We start from the raw sequence: 16,227 nt of genomic DNA on the forward strand, positions 1-16,227 counted from the left end.
ACAGACAATTTCCTTGTCAGATTGATGTAATAGACAGTTTTCTTTTGTTGGAGTCTTTCCGCTATGGTAGGTGGGTAATTACTGTCATTGATAAATAATCTTGAGCCAGCCCCATAATAATAAGTCCCACATGTGCTTGGCCTTCTTAAAGGAAAGGCTCATTTGCCACTGGGATTCACAGTCTGAACTGCTTAGAAGGATGTAATGGAGAGCAATTTTCTTGTCTTGAGGGGGGGAAAAAAGGCTGATATGGGATAGGTTAGCCCGGTCATTTTCCATTGCCTCGGCACATCAAATCTCCAAACAAGGACAACTCTGATTTCAGATCTACTTCTTTTCTCCCCATGGGCACTAAGTAGTTTTCCGGGACACAAGGAAGCATTTTATTGCTTTACCAGTGACTTCGAGTGTTAGGTTTAAATTGTCATTTCTCAATTTCTTACAAAAACAACAAAATTGACCAGTCTAATCTTCTTTTCTTTTTCTCCTGAAAAATGATACACCTTGGCTGATATTTTTAAATAACACTTAAGACTCCGCAAATGCTATAATTTCAAGAGAAACAGCCGAGCACATGGCGTGATGAATGGCTTTCTATGCATTGTTGGCAAAGTCATTAAACGACTTCTGGACACAGAATGCCAACCCAAGCCTAAATCCCTGCAAACCTAATTAAAAGCAAAGAAATATACAGTTGGTTCTTCGCATTGTATGTTTAGACTGTCTAATTACATCCAGTGGAATAGATTCCAGAGAGGGGAGTCCCCAAAGAAGGCTGCAATCCTCTAAGAGATTTATATGTTTATAGAAAATTGTGAGAAGCCGACTAATGTTCAGGAAAAACTAGAAAGAGAATGCCAACGCTGGAAATATTGTGCTTTGCCAAGATGTAAACGCTAAATAATCCATCTGTCTGTGTTCTTCTCACTTTGGAAGAGCCGTGGAGCCACCATCTGCAGATATGCGTCAGCAGAAGCGGTTTTGCATGCAGTGAAACACAAAAATTATATTTTGTTGTTGACAATTTAAAAATGAAAAAGTTTAATTTATGCTGAAATTACTAAAGCTGCTTTTGGCTGCTCGCTCATTCACAAGGGGTCACCGCAGCACAGCATGTTTGATTTGGCAGAGTTTGTAGGCCGGATGCCCTTCGGGTCGCAACCTCAAAGGATTTATGTCTCCTCCGGGGATTGAACTGGGGATCTTTCGCTTGTTGATACAGTATGGAGTTACTACATAGTGAAAATGCTAACAATGTAAAATAAAATATGTGTTCACTTGTTAGTTCAATAACAGGTTGGTTCATATGATATCTGTCTCACAAATTAAATCCAGACACCGCAGTGTTGTTTGACAGCTTAAATGTCTTTGCAGCTACAGAAATCAATATGTGGCAAACAACATGTGCTGTGAACATAACAACAATTTTGGTTGGTTTGGTTTTGAGAGGCAACACAATGAGATATGAACCCTAACTCAGCTCCCACACCTTTGCCTCTAATGCACACTTCTGCACTGTTCCAGGAAAAAAGTGTGAGTCCAACCAAAACCTTCGAGTCTGGGTTTTTGAGTTGATCAAATCAGAGTATTTTACTCTGGATCAAGAAAGTGTATCAGTAATTAAAGAAAGCCATCATCAGCGGAGCTCCAAAACCAGGATTCACTATATCAATGGGTAAATAAAGAGCAGAGCCTCCATTTTAATCCAGAGGACTGAAAATTATGAACATGTGTGAGCCATGAAATTTATCTTAAAGAACAGGATGGGCAGGGAGGCTGGCGACTACCGCGGCCGTCACAGGGCAAGAGACGGCATACACCCTGGACAGCCCCTCAATCTATCATAGGGCCAGAGATTGGATTTTTAAATCTAATTACTCAGGTGTAACGTGATAGGGGCGAAACGTGGCAGGAACTGAAGATAAAAATATGGAGAAACAGATAAGACACCGTTTACTTGATATTAGGCACACCCAAATTAAGGTGCTTCGCTACGTGTGTTGACATCCATATAAGTGCGTTAGTTACCTGCTTCAAATGTAGGAATCATGGAGTGGATTTAAATGTGTGTATCCTTAATCTGAATCAGAGTTTTGTTAAATGTATTTCTAGTGAGTTTTACTGAACCTGGATTTTGGCACGAGGCCCAGATCTGTGCCTAGTTTTGCGTGTGTGTTTTTTTGTGTTCCTATCTGTGTGTTCCTAAAGTTTTATTTTCTGCACCTTTGCTGCTGCTGTTCTTGTTTGTTTTCATGAACTTTCATGGAGTTATTTATTTTATTCAGCTTTGGTTGATAAAAACTGACCTTGTGTTTTTGAAAGTAGCCTCTGTGCTTGCATTAGGGTAGTAATGTGCAGTAATGTGATAGGCTGACTCAGTAGGATCAATGGAGAGACACGGTGGACCATCACATTGGGATTTCCCTTCATTTGTCACACGTCTATAATGCATTTCTTGAATTTTCACTCATGTATGTGCTTGCTCTTCCTTTGGCATCTGTATCAAACAACCTTATGTTATTTAAAATCCAGGGATCATGTTCCTCAGTTTGATTTTACCATATAAAGATCAAAATTCAAGCTGTATTCTACATTATTTAGACTGACATATATAATTAAGATTTGTTATAATTAGTATAAATGAAAATAAAAAGAAGCAGCCTATGCTTAGTGTCACGGACCCGGTTCCGGGGACTCGGGGTTCGTGAACAGTGTGGACCTTTATTGTTATTAGTGTATTGGATGTATGTTTGCTGCACTGTGTTCTTGTGTTCAATGCTGGTGTGTGTATGTGTGTGAGGCTGGAGGATGAAGGACAGCCACCTGCAGGCCTGATGGGTGTGGCCCTGCCAGCTGCTGGTCACGCCTAGCTTACCACACACCTGCTTCTGATCAGGATCGTCGGGGGAGCTACTTAACAGAGCGATGGAGCTTCCTCCGGCGCAGGATCGTTGAGTTAGACTCCATGAGGACAGTGGAACACAGGACTGCAAGACACACGGGGTGTGTGAAGGCACAGGGGCAGAGAGCACGGGATACCAGCACTTGGGAGAAGACACGTCACGGGAGTCGAGGGAGCACTTTTGGAGATTTAATGTGTGGTGTACATTTACCTCACTGTAAATAAACCCACTGTTCATTCCATCAAGTCTGCGTTTTGGGTCCTTTCTCCTACATCCCCCACGGTCTGCCCTCCAGACCGTGACACTTAGATGTTCTCTGGGGGGGGGGGGGGGAGTTGCTTCTAAGCATGAGACTGACCACAGGGCTACTTTTGCATCGTCAACAGACACTTCTCTCATCAATGGTGATGATCCATCTGCTACGTTCAGTTCATTATACACATTTAAAAACTCATTTTATCCAGTTTATGTATTCAGCTTTAGCCACAGCAGAGGGCCATTAACATCATATTAACTTTCAATTAATGAAAAATATATTCTGCTATTTCACTGCAAGCTTTTGCCCTTTTATTGATACGCCTACATGTGACATCCCTGAATTTAGGGAAATTCAAAAATGAGAAAATTGTCTGCTGTCGTGTTTGTTTACTTTGTTCTGTGGTGAGTGGGTGGACAGACTATTATTTGAGATTTTGTACAGTGAAAAGATGTTGTTTGCAGTCACGGCAGCTTCATAATGTGTGTGGAGGTGGAACAAATAAGTCAGAGACAGAAATTAATGCAAAAAAAAAAAAAAGAATAAAATCCAAAGTGTGGATAGACTTTAGACTTGTCAAAGCTGAGCTCACAAAGAAGAGTAAAGCAACTGTCAGTCCCCGAGAGCAGACGAGAGACGACGCTATTATGACAGTGATCAGAGCTAGAAGATGATACCGGCTCGGAGTAAAGATGCTTTAATATAAAATAACATCACATTCAAAAACGAACCGGCTGTTCCTGGTAAAGAACTACACAATCTATAACGAGTTATCAGCGTAGAGAAGGTGTTTTGCCCCGAGATAATTACAATAACAGTACCCAATGGCAGCGTGATTGCTCCCAGGTGACATTGCAGGTTATTAAATTGTCACGGTGCACCCTGCTTTGGATCTGCAGACACTTAAACTTGCTGCCCACAAGATAGACTCGCAGTTTATCTGCTCCATTTGTTTGACATCTTTACGACATACCGTATTAACACAACCTAATTTCATCTGAGCCTCAATGTCTTCTCTTGGCTGTCTCACGGAAATCCTTCAGGGTTAGGTTAGGACTGCTGGGACGTTTGTCTCGACCGAATTACACCAAGTGACATTTCTTCACTCCTGTCATGTTTTCCATTTCAAGTTTGCAAGGAAAGGAGCTTGTGACAAAGTTTGAAAAGAGACACGTGTATTAAGGACGATTAGGAAAAGAATTTCGTTTGGAAATATCTACGACAAACACACGTTGGCTTTCTTAACTTGATTAAAAAACATTATGTCCGTTACAGAGGGAAAAGGAAAACTGTGCAGTCCAAATTCTAATCGTTTATTCGTTCATCTTCATGATAGCAAGATTTATGTGATCTGTTAACGGAATAAATCAGGGATGAAAAATCAATCAAATTAAGCAACTAATAGCTTCGTTAATGTCTTTGTTTGTGTGCAGACGACACTCTCATCCAGCAGTACAGCAAGCACCAATCATATTAATTATCTTCCAAATAACAATTCCCTGTTTATTACAAATGAGCTCTAAAAACTAAGTTATTTGGATTCACAGGTTCTGCTGTTCAACATCAAATGCGTCCCACTCTGTTTTTGGCACTAATGACCTCAGTCATTATATGAGAGCATACAAGCGTGTATATAAGACATGTGGGGCCATGTGTGCTTGTGTTTAGTTTGCAAAAGCGATCATCTTTATCCAAAAATGACAGGAGCAATGGCCTCAGGTTGAAATATAATACACATATACATGTAAATGACAAAATTATTTAAGTCTAAAAGCAATCAAAAGACAAAAAAGTATTTTTTTTTATCCCTACAAATGATTTTTTTGGCAATATTGCAAAGTAAGAGCAATCTGCCAGCTGGTTCAGAAGCCTTGTGTTGGAAAAGAAATGAGCTGTTTTATTAAAAACTTTACAGATTAATGCTGGAAAGTGCACTTAACGCTAATTCTTAATGTTCACTGTCAGGTGATGTAGCTCTCAATGGCAACAGTTTTAATTAGAGAATTATCCTGGAAGGCACCTCGGCGCACATTACAAAAACAAACAGAAAAAGCTAATAATTACTGATACTCACATCTTGCAGGGAGATCATAGCCACAGGTGATCTTGGCTTTGCCGGTTTCACAGCCATTTAGCGAGTGACACTCGTCATACAGACAGGACCCAGCCGCTTTGTGTATGCAGCCATCAACTGAAACAAACAGACATACAAAGAGAGGTAAGGGCCTACCTGAGGAGAAGCATGTAAAACCAGGCACTCGACATATCCCAAGCCAGCTGGGCTAATTAGGACTTTGCGTGCTTTATCATGAGAAAACAAACAACCAGCAACAAGCTGAAAATTATGTTTATGAGTTTGATTCCGGTTAGTGAATGTCTACGTTTTCAAATCAGCTCCCTGGTGCTCTATCTCCTCTCTATAGGGAGGCTGCGTCTGCCATAGAGTGCTGTGCCTATTGCTGGTAAATATTGACAAGCTTAGGAATGAAATTAGCTGGGCTAGGATCTAATAACGCCTCCGCACACAGTGAAAATGAGACTGTTCTTCCTGTAATCTCTCTCCTCTGTCAACAGCGATATGCAGTCCGATCATTAACTGTATTTTCTGGCCCGTTGTGGAATCCACCGTCTTCTCTGCGGTGAGCCTGCCACGATGTGGATCTGTGTTCTGATTCTGTCATGCTCCCGGTTGATGTGTGTGTCCTGGTTCTACGGAGACCCCTGCCCATCCCCCCACCTATCTAAGGTTTTAATTTTACCAGGTTAAGGCCAGGATACATCTGATTGATGGCACGTCTTACAGGAGAAGGCAGAGAGATAGAAATCCGCATTATCTGTCTCTGAAAGCCTGACATCCCCCCAAGAGCATGTTATCAATCACACTGAAACATGATAAAATCCTCTTCAAGTTGTCCTGTAAAAATCCTCACAGGCCATTAGAGGAAAACAGCGGTAGGAGGAAACAGTGGCAGGTGGACAACCACACGTACCCATTTTTTTGGTTGCTCTTCGTTAAGAGACTAACTTTATCTATCAAAACTAAAAGAGTTGAGATCAGACAATTAAGAGCCTGCAGGATAACATTAAACATTTTTGTAATATTCAGATTAAAGAAAAATGTGACTAATCACCATCTTCATCTATAATCTAATAATTATTCCTATACAAAGCTAGAAAAAACATCTTAAAAAAAAGGCTGGAGATTAGTTATAACCTATCTTCTAAAATCTATTTTGCTTCACATCGTCAACACAGACAAAAGGTCTTTTGATGAGGGATGGTCTTTTTCTCCGCTCCTTTCAATCTCTCAGAGATGAGTCAACAACAACAGCTGGGTGGAAGATTTTCTAGCTCTATCAATCATCTTTAATGGACTGAAGGACAGGCACTTGACAGAGACAAATCCTGATGGCTTTTCAAAAAAGTAACAAGAGTTTGACAGTGATGTGGATATGAGGAGGGATCGCTGTGGTGCCAATGAAAGCTACTTAACACAACAAGAGCAGATGTAGCGCTGGCTGTGGGCTTGGCATTTTTATAATATCCACTGTGCGAACAAGATTGATCACAAATGTCTAGTTGCATCTTTGCAAACATGAATTGTTCAATTCAAATTGGTACACCTATTTAAATGTGCGGTGTGTTAATGTGCATAATATCCAATTAGCCAATCATGTGGCAGCAACTCAATGGATTTAGGCAATTTAGGCATGTAGACCTGGTCGAATTGATCTGCTGAAGTTCAAACCAAGCATCAGAATGGGGAAGAAAGCGACTTTGAACGTGGCGTGGTTGTTGATGCCAGATAGGCCAGAGTTTTTCAGAAACTGCTGATCTGCTGGGCTTTTCCCACACAGTCATCTCTAGGGTTTACAGAAAATGATCCCAAAAAAAGAGAAAATATCCAGTAAGTAGCAGTTCACTGGGTGAAAATGCCTCGTTGAAGTCAGAGGTCAGAGGAAAATGGACAGACTGCTTCGGGCTGATGGAAAGACATCAGTGACGCAAATAGCCAAGCTATGCAGAAGAAGAACGTGCAATACTCTGCACCTTGAAGCAGATGGCTTACAGCCGTCACTCACCACTCCTGTCAGCTAAGAACAGGAAACTAAGCTATAATTCACACAGTTTCACCAAAACTGGACAGTAGAAGATTGGAAAAATGTTGCCTGATCTGATGCGTCTCAGTTTCTGTGGTGAAATTCAGATGATAGGACCAGGATTGCATCCATCTATCCTACCTTATATCACCTAGTTCAGGCTGCTGGTGGTGTAATGGTGTGGGACATATCTTCTTTGTACACTTTGGGTCCTTTAGTATCAACCGAGCATCATTTAAACACCACAGCCTACCGGAATATCGTTGCAAACTATGTCCATCTATTTACGCTCACAGTGTACCCATCTTCTGATGGCTGCGTCCAACAGGCTAAAGCAAAGTGTCACAAAGCTCAAACAATCTCTAACCGATTTCTTGAACATAGTGTACTCAAATAGTGATAGGCAAGGCAAGGCAAGGCAAGTTTATTTGTATAGCACAATTCAACAACAAGGTGATTCAAAGTGCTTTACAGAGACATTAGAAACAAGAACAAATAAAAAGCATGATTTAAAATTGATTAAAACAAGCAAATAAACTAACTAACTAATTAACAAACAAACAAACAAAACAGTATATAAAATCAAAACAGATAAAATCAGAACAGTAGATAAAATCAGTAGTTAAATGTAAGTTTTGAAATTTAAGCTTAAAGTGTGGATTTGGTGTTTTATTCAAATGCAGCTGAGAACAGGTGAGTCTTCAACCTGGATTTAAATAAACTGAGTGTTTCAGCTGATCTGAGGCTTTCTGGGAGTTTGTTCCAGATATAAGGAGCATAAAAGCTGAATGCAGCTTCTCCGTGTCTGGTTCTGACTCTGGGAACTGATAAAAGACCGGATCCAGATGACCTGAGGGATCTGGATGGTTCATACTGGGTCAGGAGGTCACTGATGTATTTTGGTCCTAAACCATTCAGAGCTTTATAGGCCAGCATCAGAACTTTAAAGTCTATCCTCTGACGGACAGGCAGCCAGTGTAAGGACCTCAGAGCTGGACTGATGTGGTCCACTTTTTTGGTCTTAGTGAGGACTCGAGCAGCAGAGTTCTGAATGAGCTGTAGTTGTCTGACTGATTTTTTAGGTAGACCTGTAAAGATGCTGTTACAGTAATCAAGCCTACTAAAGATGAATGCATGGACTAGTTTTTCCAGGTCCTGTTGAGACATCAGATCTTTTATCCTTGATATATTCTTGAGGTGATAGTAAGCTGACTTTGTTATTGTCTTAATGTGTTTTTCTAAGTTTAGGTCTGCATCCATCACTACACCCAAATTTCTCGCCTGGTTTGTGGTTTTTAGATGTATAGATTGAAGTTCTCTGGTGACCTGTAATCGTTTTTCTTTGGCGCCAAAGACTATTACCTCAGTTTTGTTTTTGTTTAGCTGGAGAAAATTGTGGCACAACCAGTCATTGATTTCCTCAATGCATTTACCAAGAGCCTGTACAGGGCCTCGGTCTCCTGGTGACATTGTGATATATATTTGTGTGTCATCTGCATAGCTGTGATAGTTTATTTTGTTGTTGTTTATAATCTGTGCCAGTGGGAGCATGTAGATGTTAAACAGAAGGGGTCCCAAGATGGAACCTTGGGGAACTCCACATGTGATACTTGTCTGCTCAGATGTGAAGTTACCTATTGATACAAAGTATTTCCTGTTTTCTACGTATGTTTTGAACCAGTTTAGTACAGTTCCTGAAAGACCTGTCCAGTTCTCCAGTCGTTTGAGTAATATGTTGTGGTCAACTGTATCAAATGCTGCACTGAGATCCAGTAAAACTAGGACTGACATTTTTCCACTGTCTGTATTCAGACATATGTCATTAAACACTTTGGTCAGAGCGGTTTCAGTGCTGTGGTTCTGATAGTGAACATTGTGAACTCAGTCCAACAGATGGATGTGATGGAGCGGGAGATTCACATCATGGATGTGCAGCAGACAAATCTACAGCAAATGTGTAAGGGTATGGAGCAAAATCTCTAAAGAATCTGTGGCACAAAGAATTAAGGCAGTTCTGAAGGCAAATTATCCCTTTAATAAAAAAAAACTTGCAGCCTGAAATAGGGAAGGAGACACAGTTTAGCAAATATCAATATCAATGCTTCCCTTGCACAGGTGAAAAGCAAACTACCATCTTCTAATGGTCATAAGAAGACATCCAGGTTTGGAAAATATTATACTGCCCTTCTCTGTTGTGCAGAGTTCCCGTGGGAGTCCGCCCTCCACAGACACTCTGACTACACTCATCACTACTGAGCATAACCGATCTTTTTACCTACGAGCACCTCAGGAACACGGTGAACAAAAGCACATGGGATTCTGTGTTTTATCTCAGTACCTGAAAAGTCAGATTGCAGATAATAGTTTCTGATTTTATTTCACCGCACCCCCTGTTCATAGTTGCATTAGCTACTTTTTCTGATGTTACTGAATGTGTCGCTGTGCATCGTGCGCCCCTAAAAGCCTGGAAATTTCTTCACAGTGCCTGGAAATACAGAAGGAGATGCTAAACTGATCTGGGTGATTGCCAGAATCTCGAATGGCAAAGCCACAGATTTAATTTACCTGCTTTACTTTAACCACTTCACAGAAATGGATGGAATACAGCAGATGCATTGTGGGTAATATGCGTGTTTATTTCTGTGTCTGAGAAAGAGCTATAGAGAGGAGCAGAGAAGCACAGAAACAGAGAGAGGTTTCAGATGTACTTTGTAATTTGAAATTAAATTGCAGAGTGGAGGCAATCTAAACCTGAATGTGAGTACAGTTTTCTCTGTCCATTATTTAGGCAACTAAAAGCAGATCTGAGTTCCCATAAGTGGAGATATGACCCACATGCAATTTGGCCATCAATTTATTTTCTCATTTAAGTGGGATCTCACCATTATTCCCTGCAGATTTCTATTATGGATGCCTGCAACATTACAAAGGCGGTCTCAGATTTTCATTAACTAAGAATGGCATTAACATTCGTTGGAGAGAAAGGACAAGTCTGTTCACTCTCTGTCACAATAAAACATCAAAGCAACAAGAAAAAACAATGAATTACTTTTTATTTTGATTATCGACGTATTTAAGCATCAGTAAAACATCATTTGTTGTCATATTTTGCAGCTGCGCCATCTAAGCTCAGTGGATTTCAATTCTATAGGTCTAATGAAGTTTTGTCATCAGCCACATGTTTCAGCAGTCTCAAAAGACTCGTGCGCGCCATTATTTCTGTGTCCCTGTTTTCATTATCCTTAGATGCAGTAATCATTCAAATGCTAAATCATCATCCTGATGCTGCACCTGCATCACGGCACTAAGAGACGATCAAAGTGACCTCTTTTTATCCCAGCTTTTAGGCTGAATCACATGTCAAGTAGCAGCCCTGAGATGAGCATGTGCTCAGCTCCGTTATGCACAACCAGTGGAGCACAGTGCTATATTTTAACTCCTATTAAGACTTCTTTATAGAGGACATTTCATTTAACTGGTTTAATATTCAGGCGGCAGCATCTGCTTCTATCAACCCCACCACTGGGCTTCCTCGGCCCCCGCTGAAAAATATAATAGTTAATACCTCATCTATCTCTCTCCTCGCAGCCTGCCACTGCTTTAGGCTGGGCCTATGTGGGACAAAACATTTATTCATCTTCTCTGAGTGCCTTGCTCAGAAAAAAGCTTCCCAGAGCAGCCACTCCAGCAAGTCCACACAGCTAATGAAGATAACTTTGAGCAGTGGCTGGACGGCATCTCTCTGAACACATAATGGGAACTAGGAGAGAGCAAGAGACAGAGGGAGAGACATATTGAGAGAGACAAAGGAGACAAGAGTGTGTGCGTATGAGTGTGTGTGTCAGTCTAGAGCAGTTTGAATTAGTTACTCAGCTGTAACCTTGGCTCCTGCCATTGTTGAAGACACCTCTACCTCGTCCTCTCAAGGCTCCGTTCCCACATGCATTAAGGGACTCAGCAAAGCTCTGCTTACTCTCCCTGGGCTTCTCCCAGGCAGCCCGAAAACCAAGGGCTTTCAATCGCTCCCTCAGACACAATGAATACCTGCTCTGCTCTCATTACAATACCCTGCTTTTCAGAAATAGTGTCAGCAGCAATTTTCTCTCCTAATTATTTTCCACTCCTCTGAGGGTTAGGTTCAGGACTGGAGCCAAAGAAGGCAGGCCAGGGTGGGCAGGAAACGGGGGGAGGGTTTCTGTATTTTACCTGGCAGGAAACGGAGAGGTCTGCATATCAGTTCATAATCTAACGGAGATAAATAGTCACTTATATCAAGGTGGATCTAAACTTCAGCCTCTGCCAACTCTATGCGAGGGCAGATCAGGAGATAAGAACCGAAACTTTTGTCAATACTTTTTCCCACACCGAGAGTTGCTGTTTCCACACAAAACCAAGCATATTCCTGAAACCACTGAGCCATATATTGCCTCTCACCTATTTTTTTGTAGTATCCATGGCAACAACATATTTCAACTCTCCTCCTAGCTCTTTTAGAGCTGTACACTGATCAAAGCCCCTCCTTAGTCCTACCTCTGTGATTTACGACACCATTTTCTACTCAACTAATTTCACTGAAGGAGATAATGACATGGATTAGTTGCTAATCAAGTGCCAATCAGAGATCTGGCTGAACTAAATGTCAGGTGGAATATATTCAAGCCATTGTGGTTACTCCCTTGTGATACTGGATTATGTGTCCTAATCACAGCAATTTTGGATGCAACAGGAGCCTGATCTCACTCTGCACTGTAACCAAGTTCCCAGGAAAGGGATAATAATCTCCATTTTACCTGTAATACTCAGGTAAACAAGGGATTTGGGCTAATAGCGTGCCAGGCATATAGTCACCGATGTTACTCTCCAAAGTGATATAAAATACCACAGGCTTACTTGACACTGGCACTGCGATGTAAGCAGGAAGCAGAACGAGTGACGCTACAATCGAAGGTTCCTGTAAGTTAATACTCTTACTGAAGAAAATCTCTGCAAAGACTGGAAGTGTTTTCTATAAAATAGCTGACTGAACGCAGTATGCTGTAACTACAATTGTATAACTGCTAGCCTTAAAAAGGACAAAATGGATCGCAGCTTTATTTGCAACCCTTAGAGGGCATGGTGACTTCACTGTCACTCCTTTTAATCCTACCCCACTCAATTAGGGTGGGCTTAATCTCTCTCGTGACCAGAAAATGAGGGAGAAGCTTCTAACATCTGGTTAACATTATGCACAAGTGTATTCTAATTTAAACCATGTACTTTTTCCTGAAGCTAACAAAGTAATTTGGTATCTAAACCTGAGAAGCATGTCAGTGGGTTATTAAACAATTAAATGTTGCTACCCTCAGTAATCAGAATGGAAAATACTAAGACTTTGATTATCAGTTTGTTCTCTTTTTTTGCACAGTGCCGCTTGGGTGGTGAATCTCTGTAGTGTTACTCCCCCTCTCCCTGTAGTACTGTCTGGATGATTTAAAAAGTAAAAATGAGACAGATGGAAATTGTAAAACCACAACAGTTTGACTTAGAAAACTAAAACACAGCTGTGTGTAAAGTGCCGTGTAACTGACATATACATAACCACTCAACTAGAGCAGTGTGTCACCAGACTGAGCGCAGGAGTGTTCAAACACACCTGCAAATGTAGAAGGTTGTCAGTGATAGCTGCTAATGTTAGCTACACTCTTTTCTTACTCTGAGACTTAATTATAAGTCCAAAATTTTAATTTCCACGTAATCAACAAGTAATTAGTCACCAGGAACAGCTTAATAAATTATTAGTGCCTAATGAAAAAAACCCTACAGATGATACAAGCTCCGTCTCATGGCTGGAAATGATGTGTTTAATCAGTGATTCAGTGAAGCAGCTAGCAGCAAAACAGCGATCAGTCCAGGACTGTAGCATATGCCTATCACTGTAAATGAGTATATTCCTCCAGGTGTCATTATCCCTTACATACAGGAACATACTGTCTTCTCTGTACATAAAGGTAATGCTTTATGTAAGTGTAGTACATGTCTAGTTCCACCAAAACCTGCTTTTTGTTGTTAGTTATTTTCATGGATCAAAACAAGACTTTAGGTGGTGACTGTGCAAGTAAGCATAACTCCTTGTCTATGTGACCTTTGTTATCTTAAAAGTCACTGTATTTTAAGGTTTAAGCAAATAAACTCCAACTTAAAAAAAAAAAAAAAGATATACATGTATAACTCTTTTTGCAAAGTTTTTTTTAAAATTGCATTCCTGATGATTTTCCTTTAGTGTAAGTGTTCATTGCAATTGATTAAGAAACCTCTTTATATCTAAGGATCATAACATAGATCTACTTGTTGGTTTAAAATACTTGATGCAACCATTCATGAGAATAATGGAACATAACGTTACTTAAGTAGTTTCTTTGATATCTCTAGTCATACTTCTCAAACCTGCACTGAAGCCTAAGTGTGCATTTGCAGAGCTTAAGCTTGACTTATTAGGAGAACAGAATCTTCATGTTGTTGTTCGAGGTCAGCAAAGGAATGCCAGGTTAGGTTACCAAAGGCCATGCGACAGTGTCGTCGTCGCAAATGTAGAGTCTGACAGCTGCGGACGACTCGGTGCCAAACCCCAGCCGTGCTGAACTTTCCGAGACAGTTGCGACGGCCCCGGCGCTCATATAAAGATGTTGTTTTAACTGTTGTGCCATCATGCTGAGGCATTCCTTGTCTGAAGCAGCGGAGTCACTGTCACAGTGAAATGTATGATTTGCATTCTTCGTATGACGGGGTGATTCTTCTTAACTTCAGCCAGGTTGGCAATACTTTATTTTGGAGAATCTAATACAATAAGTCTATTTAATGAAGCGAATCCCTTTAGCATCCTAAATCCAACCCCCAAAACGAGCAGCTCACGGTGAAAACATACAGACATAATAATGAGAATCACTTAAAGCTCAGCTGGGATTTTAGTCTCAAACTGCACGGAGTGGACAGAACACAGAGTATCAACAAACGATTATTCAAATTAGTTGTGACAAGCTGCCCAGTGTGGTTTCTGGAGTTCTTTTGTAGTTTCCATACCAAAGTTATAATGATTTGCATTCCCTCGCAGCACAGGTAGACTATACACACCCAAACAGACATGAATGCATGATGTCTCTTACATCATATAATCCTATAGTGAAATGCCTGTCTCAATAGTTATGGACGCAGAGGTGAAGTGCAAAAAGTGTGCCAGCCTATCATCAAGGCACCATCTCTCAGGATACGATTGTGTCATTTATAATCACACTTGGCAAGTCACATCACATTGTGCTTACAGAATGGCATCCGTCCGGAAGGAAATCCAAAATTTGTCTGTTCTATTAGACTTCCTGGGTCTGAAAAGCCTCTTTCATCTCAGGGTGTGAGGTGCGTTAATAATCACAGATAAACACAAGCGTCCTTTTACAGCTTCCTCCCTCCTTCAATATCGCACTCATTTTTCACCTTTGACTCCTCACCCACTCTCTTATTACAAACAAGCACTCTGCCAGTGTGGCTATTATCGCCCCTTCTCCTAGGTTAGATTACCTTTGGAACCTGAAGCTTTACTATCACTGTAACGTTAGAGAGAGGAAAGAGAGTTTCCACAGACTGAATCATATGGGAGGCCAGTGTATTGTGCATGTATGATTGTGCAACCAAGTACATGCGGTGTCTCTTGTGGGCAAAGTAACATTAATTCCCATAAATGTGGCATCATATCATACTAAAATGAAAAAAAAAAAATCATCATGGCTTCCATGCCTGTGCACATATGTTAGATGTTTCGAAAATTAAACACTTTATCAATGCTTCCTTTGTGCTCCCAGGAGGAATCAACCCATTTCTGATCAATCTGAGACATTATAAACAAGAATAATATGACATGACAGGTAATTCTGACATCAAAGAGCTTTCGGACGTGTACATCTGTGGTATAAAGGTAGTTAAGCCAACACCAGGAAGCAAATCAAATCAAATCACTTTTTATTGTCACATCACATGTGCAGGCACACTGGCACAGCACATGCGAGTGAAATTCTTGTGTGCGAGCCCCACAAGCAACAGAGATGTGCAAACACAACAACACAAACGAGCAAAATACAAGAATGGCCAACCTGAAACTAATAAATATATGTACAATATATAATAGTGTATGCATTTCTGGATGTGTATACTAAATATTTTCCTACGTGTGTGTGTGTGTGTGTGTGTGTGTGTATGTGTGTGTGTGTGTGTATACACATTTTTACAAATTAAATAGTAAAAAAATAAAATAAAATAATAATAATAATAATAAAATATATAAAATATACAGAGTTGAATATGTGCAAAACAAGTGGCATTTATATACAGTGTGGAGTGCATAATGTTGAAGTTCCAGTAGTGAAGCTGAGGTGTCTATGACGTGTTCAGCAGTCTGATGGCCTGATGGAAAAAGCTGTCTCTCAGTCTGCTGGTACGGGACCGGATGCTGCAGAACCTCCTTCCTGATGGAAGCAGTCTGAACAGTTTATGGCTGGGGTGACAGGAGTCCTTGATGATCCTCCCCGCTTTCCTCAGGCAGCGCTTCCTGTAGATGTCTTGGAGGGAGGGAAGCTCACCTCCAATTATCCGTTCAGAGCACCGCACTACTCGCTGGAGAGCTTTGCAGTTGTAGGCGGTGCTGTTGCCATACCAGGTGGTGATGCATCCAGTGAGGATGCTCTCAATGGCACAGTGATAGAAGGTCCTGAGGATGCGGGGGCTCATGCCGAATCTTTTCAGTCTCCTGAGAAAGAAGAGGCGCTGCTGCGCCTTCTTCACTGTTTTGTTTGTGTGTACTGACCACGTAAGATCCTCAGCCAGGTGTACTCCAAGGAACCGGAAGCTGCTCACTCTCTCCACAGCAGCGCCGTTGATGGTGATGGGGGTGTGTACTTCTCTGCACCTCCGGAAGTCCACTATCAACTCCTTTGTCTTTGCGACG

General features: G+C 41.0%; 1 protein-coding gene across 2 annotated transcripts in view; it reads right to left on the minus strand.

The window, feature by feature from the left end:
- Positions 1-16,227, minus strand: part of macrod2 (mono-ADP ribosylhydrolase 2) — a 438,355-nt gene that overhangs the window by 259,923 nt on the left and 162,205 nt on the right. For both annotated transcript variants that reach the window (XM_085368817.1, XM_085368818.1), the window contains one exon: positions 5,234-5,350. In XM_085368817.1, the coding sequence (XP_085224943.1) occupies positions 5,234-5,350 (117 nt within the window). The remainder of the gene's footprint in view (positions 1-5,233; positions 5,351-16,227) is intronic.

This window comes from Diplotaxodon limnothrissa, linkage group LG13 (assembly GCF_057381915.1).
Source record: "Diplotaxodon limnothrissa isolate DT_005_m linkage group LG13, D_limnothrissa_male_GT1.1, whole genome shotgun sequence".
Taxonomy (NCBI): Eukaryota; Metazoa; Chordata; class Actinopteri; order Cichliformes; family Cichlidae; genus Diplotaxodon; species Diplotaxodon limnothrissa.